Below are 20,557 nucleotides of genomic sequence, written 5' to 3' on the forward strand. Positions count from 1 at the left end.
ATACCACTTGTTGGGAAAGTAACAAGACAACTAGCACAGCGGATAAATCTTTCCCAAAAATTAAATCTATGACAAGTAAAATAACCAACCAACAATAATAATAAATCACACACCACAAAATGAACACCACGATTTTTAAAGTGAAAACCCCCTCCAATGTGATGGGTAAAAACCACGGGACCTATGAGACCCAATAAAATTTTCACTATAGTAGAGGCAAAAATCACAGCAGTACAATCACCAAAATGCTCACAAACTTAGAGCAAAAAAGATTCCCAAAGGAATCGCGATAAAATAAGAATGAGCGGAAAGAAGTCACCAGAACGTAGTTATTGTCAATACTGCAAAATCAGGTCCTCCAAAACTCTTAAATAGGTCTCCACCGTCCAGATCGAAGGTTGACGAATCCCGAACGTGCTCTCCAAATTTCAGCAAAATCAGATCACAAAAGACCTTCCAATCATCGAGTTGATGCCTCACACACGGCTACACACACTGTTTCACGCACAGTTTGCAGCACTCAATTTTTTTTTTTCTCTCTCTGTGTGTTGGCGGCACTCCACACTGCCGCACCCTTTTTTACTTTGCCCTAATGGGCTTCAGCCCACACGGGCTTCCTCTTTTTTTTAAAAAAAATTTATTTATGTGGGCTGGACCCAACATGTTGTTGTTGTAAATAAATAGACGCAAGAAGGAAAGAATAAATACGAACACTAAGCAATATTTTCCAACAAAGATCTCAGGGAGAACTGCTTGTGTGGCTTTTTATTTCTATTCGTTGTTTGTCAAAAAAATTAAATAAATATTAGAATCAAGAGAGGGGAAAAAATATGTTTTTTTACTTATTTCTTTAGTTCTGTCTCTTAGAAAGGTACAAGGTTCCCATGAAATATGAACACTAAGCAAGATTTCCCAAACCAAAAACTTACAGAGAACTGCTTGTGCTACTTTTTGTCTTATAAGAACTACAAGTCTACGAAATTAAGGATTTTATATTAATTTGGTGAATTTTCTAATTTCAAGAATTTTAGTTATTAGGTTTATTTTGATATTTTAATTCTTCAACGTTATTTTGATATTTTAAGACCTCTTGCACTCTTTTTTCATTCTCTTCTTTCTCTACAGTCCTACCCAAAATTCGCACTGGAACAAGTCCCGATTCTCCACCATCTGCACTGCCATCCCTTCATTGTAGTTGTTCAGTCAATCATTCCCATCTACCCTCTCTAAACATCTTCCCCACATGCAAAGCTTCCTTGAATCCAAGGATCAAGCTACAAAGAAAAAGTCACGCTGCAACAGAGGGCAGATGAAGTAGCAGAGAAAAGATTGTAATTGCTGCAAAGAAGTCAGTAGCATGAGTGCTAGAGGGGAGAGGGAGAGGGAGAGGGAGAGAGACAAACAGAGAGTTGCTACTAGCAAAGAGAGTCATCAAAATAAATAAATAATTCTGCCACTTTGAACCCTAACGCCAAAAACTGGAGCTTCTTGGTCAAAACTTAGCCAGATTCTTGTGCTGTCAGAACCATCGCCGTAACTCTTTGTCCACCATTGACACTATCAACAACCCATCATCAATACATCTCTTTTATCATCGCAGCCCCTTCACAGTTACCTCTTCCCATTCCCACAACTACCAATCACCCCAGCATCCTTATCTCAAACCATCATCACAGCCCCATTGTTGCAGCCCTGGGCTTCTTTTTTTTTCCCAGGATTACTTGAGAATGATTTCACGAGATAGAGACTCTTGCTAGTTAGCAGCCCATTTTATTCCCTTAACCCAACCCAATTCTTAAACAGTTGAACCATTCCCACCAGACCCATTTACCCATACCCACTAGCTCAACCAGATATTTTAACCAAGTGAGAAGAGATTTTGACTACCCTCAGTAGAAGCTTTGATTTTCCCCAAGAAGTTTAGCATAAACTGATTGCCGCTTCACATCAGAGATGTTTGACTGCCATTGAGATTTTGACCGTGTAAAAGGAAAATTGGAAATTTTCTGTGAAATTTAGAAAATACAGAGAAGAATCTGAATTTGATCACAATAATTTGAGGATTCATTGCGACATTTTCATAATACCAATGAGAGATTGATCCTGCCGCCATACTTTAATTTTTCTATCCTGCCAAAATTAATTCCAGATCTGCCACAGTATTTTAGAATACTGCAACAAAAAATTGACGGTTTGCAGTTAAAAATTGGGTGATCTCTGAGAAATTGCAGAAAGGGCTGACCTAGAGCCACAAGAAAGCTTGTAGGCACTTGGCAAGTTAGAAATTTTTTTTATTGAAGCTTGATTAGTATTTTATGTCACAAGGAAATTAGCAAATTTGGATACTTCCCAAGTTTTCTTAATTCTGAATTGGACAAGAACACGAAAAATATATATATTTTTTTTAAATAATAAACCAAAAAAAAAAACAAAACAAAACAAAAAGAAAATTGTTTCATACTCTGTCTACCCCTTTTTCTTTAATTTAAACATTTTGCCTATTGCACTTAGTAAAGCTTCTACACTTCATTTGCACTAAATTTGATGGTTCTTGTGGGAGCATCATAGTAATTAAGGATTTATATCACTCATTGCAGACTTGGTATTCCTCATCATTTTCCATTGATTTCTACACTTCATTTGCACTAAATTTGATGGTTCTTGTGGGGGCATCATAGTAATTAAGGATTTATATCACTCATTGCGGACTTGGTATTCCTCATCATTTCCATTGATTTTGTCTTGATGTGCATCATGGCCAGCAACAAAAACATTGACTCCACCTCACAGGAGACCCCACTAGTTGACCCAGACCCTGTCTATTTTCTTATATAGCATATACACTACAGAAAAATTAACAACACAGTGAACAAATTGCACTAGTTCAAAAACCTTTTCGGTAAATGTCCTATTGATGAAGCTATAGATGAGTCTATTGAGCAGCCCAAACAGTGCACTTATTCTGTAAGTTTGGCCCAAAGCATGCTCCCCACTCCTGGAGTCCTGATAGCCACCAATAAGGGGAGTCAAGTCCCCCATCCAAAGGAAAGGCATATTCAGGATAGAGACGCACATTTGAATTCGGAAGGTAAGCAACATTGTCGAATACCCTTTGGAAAATCAGGATAGAATTCCAAATATGGGGTGTGAGGCACTAACCAAGGTTTCATCATGGGATTACGGGAATATTTAAGAGAGTAAATGAGTAAATGCAGAAATGCATGCATAAAATTTTGGAAGTTAGATCCCAGTGCGTTCATACATTTGAATAAAGTAGATGGAAGATTATTTTGAGTGGTACCAGAGGGGTGAGGAAAAAGACATCGTAAAAATGAAAGTGAAAAAGTATGCAACCTGTGCAACAAACCCTCCAGCAGTTAGATGGACCTCCTATCACCCAAGAAAGTAATGCAACAAAGATCTATTTAGAAAGACTGATTTGCATTCATCTGACTCTCTAAAGGTGACCTGTTAGAAAGCCATCAACATGTCACAATTGAGAAACTTAAACAACTAAACATTAAAAATTAGATAAAGCAATCAATGTCAAATATCAGTCATCAACATGCAGCCTATCAGGGTTAGGACACAACAGAACAGCAAAAAAAATTTCACTCTATCATAGTCCAACAAACCCACATCAAGAAGTTCCAGTTGAAGGAAACACCCCTAATTCCCAAACTAAGTAATTCATAATCTTTAGACTTGACAAACCTTAAAACGTGGATCAAACACAATCTTCGGAAGCTCTTTTTCCCATTTTGAAAATGGTGCCACGCCACGTTCCTTAAGCATCTCCTGGATAATGCAAAAAGGATAATTAACATATAATGCTCTAGCATTGGCAATTCTCATCATTTAAAATAAAAATCATATTAAGGAGGGAGGTAATAACAGAGACAGATAACATAGTATTCCCCAAAACCAGCAACTTTCAGAAATAAGCATAACTTTCACATATTTAAGCAATTCAATAACTACATCAACTTGTCTCCTTATTTTCTATGAAAGAGGAAGATGAGACAAGACACAGAATTTCAAGAGAGAACAAAAAAAGGAAACAAATCTCCAACTCAAATCAAAACTCTATGGAACATATTTCAGCAACAAATACATGACATTTTCTTGCATAAAATTCAATGTAGGTATGCATGTAACAAACTTTCATTTTCGGCATGTGAAACATTTTAACTTCTATAGCAACATCAAGAAGCATCATGTGTCACGCTTTATGGAGCAAGAAATAAGCTAAACACATAACAATCAAAATATCGCAATCAAAATTTTTTAAAACATGAAACATTTGCCAAAAAAAAATTTCTATATCAGATGGCAACCTAACAGCCCTCATTTCACTGTAGACCCAAATTTCAGGTGTGTACTAACCCTATTTTTGGTTTGTGGAATATCTATTCCAAGAAATAGATTAGTTATAATATAATAGGTTAGTTAGAATTAGTTATACAAAAAAATTACGTTGTTACTATAAAGCAAATAACAATGTGAAACATTTTATGAATCCATAACAAGGAATAGACAAGGAATAACTATTCCCAACTTTCACCATGGGAATGTCTATTCCATTCTCATTACATTTTGAATAGAATAATAAAGATCATACAAGGAAAAGTTGTGACCTACATTCCCAAAATTTTCACTATGTTTAATCTAATTCCAAGGAATAGCTATTCTGTGAACCAAATGAGCCGTAAGAGACAAGACATTTAAATAGCATTTCTAAGGAACAAGCATCACATTAGCAACAAAATAAAAAATCAACATCTAGCATCTGCAATTTTCCTTTACAAATGTATAATTCTGGCTTTTTCATGGTTATTTTTTTCTCCAAATATAGCAAAAGTATAGAAGAGTCGTCTGGTATCACTATTGAAAAATATGAAAATTAAAATTATAAAGGGCAGCCCGGTGCACAAAGCTCCCGCATATGCGGGATCCGGGGAATGGGTGGACCACAATGGGTCTATAGTACGCAGCCTTACCTTGCATTTTTGCAAGAGGATGTTTCCACACCTCAAACCCATGACCTTTAGGTCACACGGCGACAACCTTACCGTTGCGCCTAAGCTTCCCTTTAAAATGAAAACTATAAGCTAGAAAAATAAATAAATAAATAAATAAATTTAAAAGTAAAAAATATTATAATAAGCAGGTAGAACAAACACTCAATTTGTCCTTGAATCAAATAACAATTAAAAAACACGATTAAACAATAATAAATTTAAATTTAAAATATTATAATAAAAATAGAAATAATTATAATAATTTTAAGGATAAAAGATAGTAACCTCACCTGAAGTTTGGTGAAAAGACAAGGACCTCCCCTAAGGTTCCAAAAATCCAAAGGACCTCCCTTAAGGTTTTCAAAAATTCCACAAACCTCCTTGAAGCTTGCCAAAAGCACATAGACCTGCCCTTCTATCTAGAAAAAAGACAAGCCTTTTGGGGGGTATGACCATAAGTGTCCCAAAAATCAGATGTCAAAGGAAATCAATGGGATTTTTTATACCTTATAAGAAGTCCACATCATTTTGTCAAACCTCTGGGGGAGTGCAATATCTTTTACCCTAATTTTAATTATTATATTTCAAAACCCACTTTTGTGCTATAAAAGAAATCTTATTGCACGTGATAATTGTAAAACAATACGAATGTAAGTTTTACTTATACAAAATTTTATAAACTTAATAGATATTTTCATTTTATTTATATTTTAAACTCACATGATCATTTTATTTTAATTTAACCAAAAACTATTTCTGACATGAATGATTTAATAAAAAAAAGTTAATTCAAGATAATAAAGTATCGTGGCAACAAGTTGTCAAAACAACAAAAACCATATAATCTAGTTTTCAATTTTTCCAAGAACTGTTGAAAGCCGACAACAAAAACAAAAAAATAGCAAGACAAACAAATGTGTTGTCATATGCTACTTTCGAAAATTTCCAAAAAGCATTTCACATCGAATATATCTACTTCATAATTAATCCAAAAGCTAAAATTAAGAATTCATCCGGTTAACTATTAAGTTTAATACCCGTTTAATTGTGGAATAAATATTTAAAGTAAACATTAATCAAGTTAAAGGGACATGTTGCCAACAATTTTTCAAGACCTCTAGAAGCTAAACAAACATTCACGCCAATCCCCAACCATGATTTAACACATGCATTGACACATGCATAAAGGTACAAGACTTCCTGGGGGAACTAAAGAGAGTGCCTACAATTGACTCTTCAATTCCTCCCTCCATTACAAGTCTACAGTACTGTCAATTAGGAAAGAAAGTATTATCTTTTTTTTATAGAAAAAGAAAATACATTAAAATAAAGAAGAGCCTGAGGATAAGGTATGCTCCTAAATCAGGATAAAAATAAGAGTGGGGGGGGGGGGGGGCGCAGAAAAGGAAAGAGGAAAAGAGGATAAAAATAAGGTTAACAAAGCCATCCTATCTACTCCATGGTCTGGGGAAGAAAGCCCCTTGGAAAGCCCAGAGAAAATGCATAAATAGACACAATAAACATAATTCTATACTAAAAGCATATATAGTCAGGGAGCACCCATTCATAATATGTCCATTCCGTTCCAACCAAATGCTCCATGAAACAGCAAAAGTAGCTGCAATCAGTTGGCATCCTTTATCCCTCCAAATCCTCTAAAAGAAATAAGCAAAAAAAGCCTTCAAAGACTCTGGATACACAAAAAAGCGTATTCTATTCCACAACTTTCAAGCTGCTGAGCAATGCAAAAAATAAAAAATAAAAAGATGAAGAAGAAGATAAAAAAAGAAGAAGATGATGAGAGCAAGTCTAGGTACCATCAAGGCACAAAACATGCATCTTGGGATAAAGCCTCACACCCTTACTGCCAGCCAAATGCATGGCTTGATCCTAGAAAGAACCTTTAGCTCTCCTCATTTAGAAAGAGAAAAGCATGCAAAAGAACTAATTACAAGATAGGAAAAAATATATATTTGCAGGAAAGGCCCCAGAATCATCCAGGCTCCAAACTCTAGAATACAATCTGGATAAAAGCCAAACAGCATCCAACAAAACATCTCCTAAAGCAAAAGCAACAACCTTGCAATCTTAATATTTCTTCAAAGTGAAAATTTCAATAAATCAAACTCCCTTCTATAACCATGAATGATGAAATAGATATATAATGAAGAAAGGCAATACAAGGGAAAAAAGATTAAAAATGGAAAAGAACAAGTACTCCCCATTCACACATCCAGCCTAAAATGGATATGACAACCATTTCCCACTTTATATCTAATATAAACAAAAAAAAAAAGGAAATATCAGAAAAATGAACCTCCACAAACTCTTATGGTAGCTTTACAATAAAACTAGTATCCCAACCATTTTCATGCAAACTAATTCTGTCTTTGATCCATTCTCTTCCATCACAACAAGATAACCACAATCCCTCCATATAACCCCACAATCCTCCATGTCCAATGACGGGCCCTGCAACATCCCCAAGGATAACTACCTCCGAAAGTCAAGTTCAGTCACAAAATCTCCAACTTTGAACTGCCCTGCAGTTTTACCCGTTTACACAAAACCGCAAGCTAATTACTACCCCTTCTTAGACTGCCAACCACAATCCATAACACAACCATGACCATCCATGACTACAAATAACCCCGAAAGCAAACACCAACTTGACAACGCTCAAGCTTCTTAACCGGCAATGTTCACTTAAACAGTTTGCAAACAATTCCTTGTCATCCTCTCCTCACTCAAAATAGCAGTTTGCAACCTCTCCCTCTTTCTCATTAGCATCCGTGCAGGGTTATTAAGTTTTCAGGGTTGCATTTACAACATATTTTTTTAGCATTGTTTTTGTGGAACTCTAATGACCTTAGCAATTTAAATCTTGGCAGATGTCATTCATTTAATGATAGATGTGATTGTGTTGAACTTTGATTTCAATGATATCACAGATATATATTAGAGGTAACAAAAAGATTAATTAGGAATGGTGAAATCCCTGTCAGGAATGAATGTCCATCGTAATATTGGAGCTGATATAAGGATTTTCAACTCTGATTTGTTAGGTGATACCAAGCTTTCAATGGATATCACTAATTTTTCCAGGCAAAGATCTTTGTTTATAATCTTGGAAGAGGACACGAACAGGTGGATTGCAAGGGAATTGAAGCACTTCAGACCATCAGAAGGGGAGAATCCTCGGATGAGATCACTCATAGCCTCAAGTGATCTCCTACTTTTGAGGATTCTAGTGAATACAAATGGGTGTTATCCTCGTCCTTGAGCAATATTTCCAGTCAAGGGGGTCACAATCTGTTCAAGAGTCCCAGATGGAGGCTTTAATGAAGATAATTAAAAACAATGAAGACAGTGATCGTAGGGGCTGTGAATAAGTTTGCTGTTTCAAATTCTGGTGACACTGTCAATTAAGAATATAACTGCTTGAGGTGCACAGATGGTGACTATCAAAATAGGGGAGTGCAAGGTGCATGTGATGGAGGTGTTAGGAGTCATTGGTCTGTGTCCAAACACTAATCTCTTCCCCAGAAGCCTTTATTTTCTGACTTTGAAAAGAAAAACACTTACTCTGACCATCAAGGGAGTTTTCTAGTGGTCTTCGTATGTCGAGTGTTGGGGAAGGCGAATCTTTTGGTTGGAAACAGAAGATACTCAGACGATGACTCTCAACCGAAAAAACAAGTCCATATCCTGTTTAAAATCAAAGGAGGATGGGTCTTTATCTTATTTATGTTACCGTGGTGTCTAGAAGGGCCTTTTTGCGAGGAGGAAACTCTTCAAGGGTGAGTCCCCCCCCCCCCCTCTTTTTTACCTCAACTTCTCCTTTCAAAAGTAAAAGTTGGGTCACATGTGTTTGATAAACAGCTTTTCCAGCTTTTAAAAGCTAACTTCTAGCTTTTTTGGTGAGCTTTTAGAAGTTATATATTTGAAGCTTTTAAAAGCTAAAAGCTAACCTTTTCTCCCACAAATTATTCAAAATTGTTGCCCTTAATTTTTTTCAAATATTACAAAACTATCAATACATCAATTATATTTCCTAAAATACATATCTATTTTTTAGTAATTTTAAATATTTTTAGATAGCTTACAACTTTTTTACCAAACAATCAAAGCCAGCTTTTTTCTTTCTAAAAGCTACTTTTCAAAGGGGCCAAACATTTCTAAAATAATATCAAAAACCTCCATTTAAAAACCCACCCGCGGTGGGTTTTTAGCTTCCTTCAAAACTTTTGAAGTCCAAACATTATGATGGAGGCCATACTTGACAGCAAAATTCCATGGGTTTCTTCTATAAGTGGATTTAACGGCCCTCAAACTTTATCTGATCCACACCGATAACAAGTAATTTAATCCCAATGAATTCTTATCAGTACCTATAAGATTTCTAAATAACAAAGGAGTTACAAGTTCATCATACCCATAGAAAAAATTGATCATTGAAACTTCATTGATCCACATTCAACCAAAGATAATACCCAAAAAAGAAACACAACTCAATATAAACTCTTATTACCCATACTAAATCTGGTCTTAGTTTAATTCCTTACATGATTCTGTCTACTCTCTTGTTTTATTATTATTTCATTGAGTTTGTTTTATTATTATTTCATTGAGTTTTAATATCTATCAACATCAGGCATGTATGTTAATTGAATACAACTAACCGAATAAAGGTGAATGGAGGAGAAACAGAAGAAGTAAAGAAAAAAATTAGAGAGAAGGGCAAGCAAAAGGGGTTAGGGAACCACTACACTAAACTAACCATGAAGGCATTATTTTGTTTATATTGTTAGATATTGATTTTTTTTCTATTAAAAAAAAGTGTATTAGAACGAGAAAGAGAAGTTCCAAACGAAAGGGGACAGGAAATACACCCACCAGAATAAAAAAGAGACGAAGAAGAAAGAAAGAAACCCATAATCAATTCTTTTCGTTGTAACTAACCGAACACTTCAAGTTAGCAAACTCCCACTGGCCCTTCTTCGCTCTGTTATTACCCCTATCAAATTGTCATTTCCTCCAGGATCAAACAACTTTAAATCCAATTTATCTTAAAGATCTTAAGCTTCTAAATCCTTCCTTGAGATTTCCTCCATTGCTGTAGGTAAAATTCTGTCTTTGGACTGCAGTTCATTAACCAAACCATCATCTACAAAAATAGAAACCCCCTCCTATCCTTCCAATGGAAACAAATTATATATATATATATATATATGAAGTCTCCTAGAACATCACAGGAATAAAAAATATATCCATATTGTTCCCTAACATCATCCAACAACAAAGCTCCATCACAATTGAACTCACTAAGATTGTCACTATCATTATCTGATAGATCCCCCATTTTATTTCACACTTTCCTTTGCTAGCACCATCACAAGAATTGTCCATATTCTTAGCAAAAATGTCTCCCTCAATACTCAACTCTCCTTTTAAATCTCTCTTTAAAATCTTTGGCAGTCTCACTAGAGTGCTCTTTCTTTTCTTCGTATAACTTCCTTATTTCCGCATCCATCAGAGCAGCCTTTCAAACAAGAGTAAACCTTGGGACCCATAGAATTAACTGACTTGGATCCAGAAACATCATATTTCCAACCCAGATAACCGTATCCTCTGTCAGCCTTCGCGACACCAGCCTCTTGTCCCTCTGCAGAACCAGAATCATTGGCCAACTTCACACTTACTTTTCCATCTTTGTCACCGAGAGACTTTATTGAAGTCAAGATATTGGCATCCTAAATGTGCTCGGAACAATGATCTAATCCACGTATGTCATTGCAAGCTGGAGAAAGCCTTTGGACTTCGTTTACAGATGGGTGAAAATCTTTCTTCCCTGTATTCTGCTCCTGAGAAATGAGGCTTGGGAGTTTGGTCTGCCCATTGTCAGAATCCGTGAGTTGATCAGCCCAATCACCCTTTCCCTTATTATGGGCCTTAAAGACCTAACCCTTCTGCAGGAGACCCATAAGAGGTGATCCATACTTACCATCCAAAATAGGACCCAGAACAATATGGGCTTGTTCAACTAAGTGACCCATTTAGTTAAAAATGATGCTCCTCCTTTTTCAATTATCTGGCCCAAATCCAAAACAAGGAGTAGTCCGCCCAGCCCAGATTTCTTGGCCTCCTCTTGCCCAAGCATAACCCTAGCCGCCTCAGCTAGAATCGCAACATCCTTGGAGCCCTAGCCACCTTAACAGTTTGAGCAGCCCTATTCTCTCATTTCCTCCCACGTCATGCCAAAACGTGCAGGTAAGAGCTGCAACACCATGCCCCCCAAAGTTCTTAAATAAGAACATAAATTTATTTTCTTTTTCTTCATTAGTAAGAACTGATATTAGTCATAATATGTTCTGCTTTACAGAATTACATACAAAAATTAAAGAAGACAATAGATAACAATGCAGCAATAATTAATTGTTCTTCTTCAGATCTCTTTTGTGAGAAAAACACAAGATTACGTCTACTATCTTAATATATAGAAATATGCAAAATCAGATTTTTGCACCGCCAATTATAAACACTCTCTCACAAAATGCTGGCCAAATAATATCAACTAGCAACCCATTCAAGAGAAGAGCATGGTCTTAAATTTCTAAGAAATTGTTGAAATTACCTTCAAAATTTCTACTTTCCACCACCCTCAAAATCAAACCAACGGCCAATATCCTTCTAACAATTTTTCCAACTAAAATTTCCACAAATAATCAAAAAATTATCAAAATCTCAATGGAATTTGTGGAAATTTTGATTATGAAACACATTTTCCTGGGTGAAGTTTGCGATTGAAAACCCTTTGAGTACAAATAGGAATGATCACATTGAGACTGCTCAAATTTTGAGCAAAAGTGCACTTAAGAGTTCAACTAAAACACCTTGTTCGACAATTTATGTGTAAATTAGTTATATTTTAAAAGTTTGACATTTCTCAGGCCATTCCTTGGCACTCCAATAATATTTTTTTAATTTGTTTGAGACATATAATTATGTACTATAATATTAGTTTATTTTATTTATTCATAAACATGATAACTACAAACAAAAGACACTACAAATTGAATTTAGAAAAGACAATAATAAATGATTTACTTTTTTCAATGGAAAAATGTCATACGTTGAGTACTTTTACAAAATTAAAAAGACCAAAAAAGATGCATTTACTAGTCTCCCTAAAAGTCCCAAATGTTAATCCATTTGAACAAACCCGAAAAAAAAAAAAGGCCCAAAGTAACACAAGAATCTGAAATCCATGTCAAAAAAATGGTAGAAGCAATAACCATCCATTAAAATAACAGGATTTCTTTCTAATCAAATGGCTCAAAACACAAAAAAATTGCAACAACATTTCACTATCCTTATTGTCACCAAATCCTCTAAATGAATTAAGAAACTCCCAACAAATCCACACAAACCTAGTTCTCCAAAGAAAAACCAAACAATCTATTCTGCACACCCCAAGCCACCATGCAATGCAAAAATACACGTAAGTGATTCTCAAAACTACCAAAATACATCCGAGGATAAATAATGCAAGCATCCAGGGGTGAAGGACTGCCAAGTGCCAACAAAATAAATGCCATGACCTTGGAAGGAACATTGCTATGTAAATATATTCAACAAAACAAAAAGGCATGGAAGAAAGAATCAAGTGATTGCAGAAAGATATATGAGACCACTCAGACTATGGGAATTCCAACTTGGATTTTCCAGCTACTTGTTTCATGGCTTAAATTTGAGCTGCCAATCCTACTCTGGAATTGGAAATCCCACATTAATAGTAGGTCTGATTCCAGCATTGGAGAGATCAATATTTTGTCCATCCGTAATGAAAATTACATTAGTAAAAATATAAGAAGAAACATATTCCAACTGAGTCTCGACTATTGGTAAAGTAGATACTTCACCTAAACAAGAACTAGACAGATTTTATATGCAGCTCAGGTAGCTAAATGAGGTTGTTGAGGATGCTGTCAGAAAAAATAAAAGGGAATTGATTTTGTAAAAATCTATTATCTTGTTAGTTGGGGTTTTTTGGATAAAGTGACGGACAGGAAAGAATTTGGAGCAAGATGGAGGAAATGGATGATAGGGTGCCTGCCTTTCATAGGTTGCTTTTCCTGTTCTGAATAGGGATGCTAAATCATGGTTTAGAGCTTCTAGTGGTTTGTGATAGGGAGATCCTCTCTCTTATCCAACTCACTTTGTTGCAGATGCTTTGAGTTGAATGATTGATAGAGGGGTTGATAGAGGTCGGCTGAAGGGATAAAGGCTTGCAATTTGCAGGACGTCATTCTTTTTTCTTTCCAAGTATATGGGTAGTTCCCAACATGTTACCATTTCGCTGGTGCTTCAAAGTGTTTAGTCTTAGGTTCAACTTCTCTAAAAGCAACATAATAGTGAGTACTGGGGTTAACTGAAGTCATTATTCTAGGTTTTCTGTTTTATCATGTTCTAAGTTGGCCCATTACATATTTAGGTGTCCCCTTAGGTGGTAACCTTACTGCTGATCCTTAACAGAATGGCTAGGAGATTGGAGAGGAAGGCTTTGCAGCAGTGTTCACTTATGGCATTTTTTCGGTCTCTATGAATGGAGAGAAATACCAGAATTTTCAAGAGAATGGATAGTTCTTGTGCCATCATTGGTTTTGGTGAATGGGTTCTTTTATCATTTACCTATGGCAGATTTACAACAGGATCTGGTTGCTTTACTCCAGTAGAGCTGTTCTGTAATTATTTGTTTTTTTTTAGGTATTTTTGTTTTTTTTTTCTTTTATTTTGGAGGATATCTTATCCTCCCTTCTCTCTTTCTCAGTGTACTATTTTTCCTCTATCCCTAATAAATTTCCTTCTTTATCAAGAAAGAAAATGATATATGAGAAAACATAATCTAAAGTCCACAATCTATAATCCCTCACATGGAAATCGTGCAAGTTGAGCAACAAAGAAAGCTCAATCGCCTCTTTATCATTGAGATTACAATGAAAATTAAAATTCCACAAAATAGACTCCCCCTCAGCAATCATAAAAGAAATAGGTGAATTATGTCAGGAATAAAACAGATACAAACGGAAGAAAGTGAAAAAAGAAAATGAAAAATTTACCTACCACAATTATTCACAAAAACATATAAGTACTACATCCCCCCCCCCCCCCCAAAAAAAATAAATAAATAAGCATAAATAAAAGCAAAACAAAAAAAACTGCCAACCATCAAAACACCTCAGACACTAAGGTAACCATAGGATCCCTATAGTCAAAGACCTAGAAGCATACTCTTAAATTTCACCAAATTCTACCTTAAAATTTCGAGAGGGTTAAAAAAAAAAAACATGGTTTTTTGATACTCCTTTCCAAAATTTTGGCTGAAATTTCTGGTATTCCCAAAATTTTACATATACAGATCAAAATTATGGAAATTTAAAGTAAATATTGGGGAAAAAATTGTTGAGGTTTCTTATTTTGCTTATAAATTATCCACTACCATCTATTTTAATATTTCCTGAAGTTCCATTCATAATTTCCATAATTTATTGTAAGTTTCTACTGTTTCTTTAAATTGAAATCAAAGTTTCTATCAAAATTGAAATCTCCATAAATTGAGAAAAGGACACCTATACAAGTAAAATGCCACAACAAATCACCACAAACTGCTAAAGAAAGAAATACTACAACCCTAACAAAACTCAAATTAACAACAGCGATACCGCTCCTACTACCCATGCTAATCCTTTGGCCAGAAACCCTCTCAACACTCCCTATCATTATACATGGGAAAAAACTAGCCACATCAACAACCTGCAAATAATACAAAATAATCACTCACTGTCCACCACAATGATACACTGCAGAAAACCTCTCCCAAGAGGCACAACCCTATCAACCAATCTGCTCAAAGCATCCACTACAAGAACAAATAAAAGAATAGACAAAGGGTTGCCCTAACACACACCTCAAGGCAGTGAAACAAGTTTAATGCTCCCCATGATTAATAACAGGAAAAGGAGTATTGGGCAGGCAATACCTAATGAAAATCTTCTACTTAGATCCGAGACCCTTTCAAACAAAAGCATTATATAAAAATCCAAACTCACTCTATCATGCCCTTTCACAAAATCCAACTTAAGAACCACCCTCTTTCCCTTTCTCCTATGCAAATCCTCAAACACCTCGTCACCCACCAAAATTTAGCTACTACCAAAAAGGCTTGGATTTCTTGCAAGAGGATGTTGAGTAGTTTCTGTAGTTCAGTCACTTTATTTGCCAAAATCACAAGATTTTATTGATGGGAACTTGGGGGAAATTTTCTGTTTACCTTCCCTCCTCCATTGAGGAGAATCCCTTCATCCTTACACATTACCTCATAGATTGACCAGACCTTTGTTCAAGTATTCCCACAGACAGCACCAATTGATGCTCAAAAACGTTAGAGATCAACTTCTACTCGTCTCCATAGAACAACCTGTAAAACAAAAATAGTTGAAGCATGCTTCGATGTCAGCCCTCAAAAGCTAAGTCAGAATTGGTTCAGTCACTTTTTTGCACCAGGTCCAGAATGTTCTGTCACTTAAGCTTGCACTCTGTCAAATCCTTCTTTGCTAAAAGCACTGATTGAGAGCTCATTACTTATATCAACATGAGTGGAGTCGCTGAGCCACCAAGGCAACCACTGATTTTTAGCCATCTTACTAGCTTTAGTTATTCTTTTACCAGTATGGAGATGAACTAGCTGTATCCAGATGGCATTTTCCCAAGCTATTTGGCTATTTCTGCTCTTGGTTTTTATATTTTTTGGTTTATAAAGGGTGCCTCATACTCCTCTTTGTATCTTTCTGCCTTCTCTCAATATATTTCTTTTTCAATCAAAAAGAAAATTTGAACATAAGTTTCAGCCGCCGTACGCCAATTGTAATTTTTTTTTCCTTTTCTTGACAAAGTAAGAAAGTGATGAAAGCAATGAAATATAATTGCAACTGTGCAAATATCAGCCCACTAAAAGAAATTTTTAAAACAACCAAACAATCAAGGAGGAATATCACAAGTGTTCCATGCATACCAGAGAGCCACTAGAAAATCACCCACAAAACCACATCAGGTTAGTGTAGCAATGCTTTTTCAATGTCTTCAGAAAATAATAGGAAAAGAAACATAGAAAGTGAAACACTGCAAAAAGAGAAAGAAAAAAAAAAACATAACCATTACGCGAGAAACATCAACAATTTCTTTAATTGGTATAGTGCAATATATCACTCTCACTGTCCATGATGACTATTTCACAGCAGGTTCACTGATTAAATAAATATTCAAGCATGCTTTATACCTTCTTAGCACAGATACGAACTTCAAAAAATCAAAAAATTTAAAAATAAAAAATAAAAATATCAAAACATGCATAACCCTATTCCACCAGAGCTTACTGAAATTCCAATATGCTTTAGTTCACGTAGAAAGCACCCAAATGAGGACAAGCTTGGGCTTGTTAATCCTAAGTCCTAATAGGGTATCCACCAAGCAAATAACATAAAATTTGACAACATCATCAGAATGGAGAAATGAGAGAAGAACAATGAAATTACCATGAAACTGCAGTTGGCTGCACAGTCACTTTATCTGGCTGCACCCATACAACCAAGGAAAGAAACTAATCATTCAAGTGAACCAAGAAGAGAGAACAGGTCTAAATGCAATGAGAAATTAAAAAGCAGGCATGCGCACACAAATTCAAGGCAGTAACAGCCAGCACGGCTGATTTTTAACTTCCTCATATTTTGAAAGCATAGTGCAAAAGAACAGCAAATAAAAATTCAAATCTTCATTAGCAAATCAAAATTCAAATTTTCATCACTTGACTAAATTCTAGGTAACAGACGAGCAAGGCTTAAATAGAAATTTAGCTGAAAGCACAGTTAGTTCAACAAACATGACTCCAATAAATTTAGGCTCTCAAGATCCCTTTTATACAAGGGAAATAATAAAATTTGATTCAATTACACTCAGTGGATTTCGTAAATCAATCTGCTGAAGTTAGTTGAACAAACCTGACTTTGTTAAATTTAGGCTCTCAAGAATCATTTTATACTAGGGAAATAATAATGTTGGTTCAATTACGATCAGTGGATTTCGTAAAACAAGCTCATCCAAGAACTGAACCTATACTCATATTAGGGCAGATTGAGAAGGTATTAAGTGAAGAAAATACCAAATTTTGAGCTTTGTTTTTTTAACAAAAAAAATACATATCTCTAGTACTAAATTCACAAGAAAAAATTGTGTCAAGTCCCCAAATGCTACAGCACCAAAATGAATAGTAATCTCTCCCATTCCTATTAGTTCTCGAATTTCCAAAAAAGTGGGAAAAGAAAAGAAATCAAAAGATAGTCCAATTCAAAATCTAATAATGGCATCTTTTCACCGCCCTCACTCGCTTCGCACCTCACACTGTTTGGATTGTTGATTATATGCTTCCACATCCTGACCTGAAACATTTGTTCAAGGAAATCACAGAATGTGTGTGTGTGTGTGTGTGTGTGTGTGTGCATGCCAATTAACATCAAATATTTGAATCAAGGATGTTCTTCCAATATGGTAATTTCAACAAGTCTAGCTCTCTCCGCTTTTTCATAGCAGTTAGGCCAGTTGTAAGCAACGACTTAAAATTTGATCTCAATGGAAATTTCAGTGGTCACAATTTAGGGATATTTCAACAGAAATCTTGACTTCAATTTTGTTTTATTTCAATTTTGATTCTAAGAAATAACAGAAATTTATGCTAAATGATGGAAATTTACAATGGAACTTTGAAAAAACGTTAAAATAGATGAATTTGCATAATTTGGAATCAAAATAAATTTAGAAAATGCAATCATGACAAGTTTTTAGAGTGTAGGGTATATAAATTGCATATCGTGAATCAAGCAAGGCAGTTAAGAACATTTATAATAATAATTATAATAATAATAATTATAATTATAATTATAATAATATTATTATTATTATTATTATTATTATTTCCATATCTTGTTCATTTTTGGATTCCAGATTGAATTTGAAATTATCTTTTACTGTGAATGGTTCATATATGGGTTTTTGCTTTTTTGTTTTACTAGATTCTCCTTTTTCAAAAGTATTAATTATCTTAGAGTCTAATGTTTTTTCTAAAAGATTTTCGATTCTGGTTGATTGATTTGCCATCATGTGTAATAATTGGTCAGTTTAATTATTTTGACTAATAATTTGATCTATCCCATTATTTCCTTCCTTCACTTCTTTGTATGGTGAAGCTAAATTTTTACTCCTTTGTAATCAACCTTTAAACTCCGCCTGTGATGCACTTAAATGTCCTAATTTTTTCACACACAGCCGGTCCCAAGCCCGGGTTAAGGAGGAGGGTTGCGTTAGGTAGCTGACAGCCAGCGTAAAATTTGTCAGATCACTATGATATGAATCCTTACCGAATACGTAGGCCTTATAGTGCACCTGTGAGGAAGAGTGACTTAGTTACTGTGGGGGGCAGTAGAAGGGGTAGGGGTAGACCTAAAATAACTTGGGAGGAGATAATATCTTTGAATCTATCAAAAGAAATGGTCCATGATCGCATAAATTGGCGGAAAAGGATTCATATAGCCGACCCCACTTAGTGGGACTAAGGCTTGGTTTTGTTGTTGTTGTTATGTTGTTGTTGTAATCAACCTTTAACAAATCTAATGGAGGATGTATAGAGGATACTTCTTGATTTTTATCAACTAATTTCCAATTTTTTTTAATATCATGGATAGTACAAATTGTGTATTTATCATTATAATATTTAAAAAATGAAATATTCTTCTAAATTCTTTGCATTTCTTCCATCCATACTGATTTGATTTTTTCTCTTTCTTCCTTATTATGCTTTTTAAAAAATTCATCTCTATTCTTTCTATTATATGGGTTTTTGCTTTTTTGTTTTACTAGATTCTCCTTTTTCAAAAGTATTAATTATCTTAGAGTCTAATTTTTTTTCTAAAAGATTTTCAATTTTGGTTGATTGATTTGCCATCATGTGTAATAATTCGTCAGTTTAATTATTTTGACTAATAATTTGATCTATCCCATTATTTCCTTCCTTCACTTCTTTGTATGGTGAAGCTAAATTTTTACTCCTTTGTAATCAACCTTTAACAAATCTAATGGAGGATGCATAGAGGATACTTCTTGATTTTTATCAACCAATTTCCAATTCTTTTTATTATCATGGATAGTACAAACTGTGTATTTATCATTATAATATTTAAAAAATGAAATATTCTTCTAAATTCTTTGCATTTCTTCCATCCATTCTGATTTGATTTTTTCTCTTTCTTCCTTATTATGCTTTTTAAAAAATTCATCTCTATTCTTTCTATTAGATTCATGTTTGTAGTCATTTCTTAAGATTTCCATGTTGATTTCAAATTTTTTATCTATGGTTAATAATTTTTTTCTTTGATCTTCATCTAAGGCTTGAGATATAGATATTGTTGGGGAAACTGACTCTTCGGAGTCTTCTTGATGATAACCCTAAGGAACTTCAAAGACTGACCCAACGAGTTCATCAAGAGTGACCTTAGATAGGTCCTTTGCTTCCTCAACTATTGTAAACTTTGCATGCCACGATTCCGACAATGAACGAAGCACATTGTGCACATTGTCTTCCATAGAGTATTCCCTACCAAGTGCTTTCAAGCCATTTGTTATATTTGTAAATCGGGTAAACATGGAAGTAATTAACTCACCTTCTTCCATTTTAAACATTTCATATTCTTTAACCAACATATAAATTTTTGACTTTTTAACTTGAGACATACCTTCATACGTTACCTGGAGCTTCTCCCACATTTCCTTTGTGGTGTTGCATCCGCAAATATGATTGTACTCTTCATCACTCACAGCACGATAAAGAAATTTTTTTGTTTTGTAGTTTAGTTGAACCAACCTTGAGTCCGTGTCCAACAACTTCCGTTTGGTATAAGCTCACCTTTGTCATCTTTGAATACATAATCTCCTCTGGGTAAAGGAGGAGGGTTACGTTAGGTAGCTGACAGCCAGCGTAAAATTTGTGAGATCATTATGATATGAATCCTTACTAAATATTTGTTGGGGCATCCCCTACGAGCGACGCCTTGCACTTGAACCACCTGGGTGTAGCGAAAAGTGGGCGAGGGTGGGCTAGGTCGTCGCCCTGAAGCGATGCGCCGTGTCGGTGCCCAGGTACGGTGTCAAATATGCGAGGGTTCCTACGTCATTCAGGATGTGGGCGAGTAAAGACGTTAGTTCAAAAAACTATGATTAGATTAGCAACTTGTAATACAAGGACACTTACGGGTAAAAGTATGAAAATTGTAGATACAATGATCAGAAGAAGAATTAATATAATTTGCCTTCAAGAAACTAAGTGGGTGGAGGAGAAAGCTAGAGAAATTGATAAAACAAGATTTAAACTTTGGTATACTAGAAAAGAAAAGTATAAGAATGGAGTAGGCATTATTATAAAAAAAAAACTTAAA

General features: G+C 35.0%; 1 protein-coding gene across 4 annotated transcripts in view; it reads right to left on the reverse strand.

Annotated features, from left to right (window-relative positions):
* The window catches only part of LOC131154367 (putative pentatricopeptide repeat-containing protein At1g12700, mitochondrial), a 73,607-nt gene that overhangs the window by 45,289 nt on the left and 7,761 nt on the right, over positions 1–20,557 (reverse strand). For all 4 annotated transcript variants that reach the window (XR_009136428.1, XM_058107084.1, XM_058107083.1 and 1 more), the window contains 2 exons: positions 16,613–16,650; positions 3,715–3,798 (listed from right to left, as the gene is read on the reverse strand). Coding sequence is in view for 3 of the 4 variants with exons in the window: in XM_058107084.1 (XP_057963067.1) it covers positions 3,715–3,798; positions 16,613–16,650 (122 nt within the window). In the remaining variant the exon portion in view is untranslated. Of the gene's footprint in view, positions 1–3,714; positions 3,799–16,612; positions 16,651–20,557 lie in introns of those variants that run through there.

Source organism: Malania oleifera, chromosome 4, assembly GCF_029873635.1.
Source record: "Malania oleifera isolate guangnan ecotype guangnan chromosome 4, ASM2987363v1, whole genome shotgun sequence".
Classification (NCBI taxonomy): Eukaryota; Viridiplantae; Streptophyta; class Magnoliopsida; order Santalales; family Ximeniaceae; genus Malania; species Malania oleifera.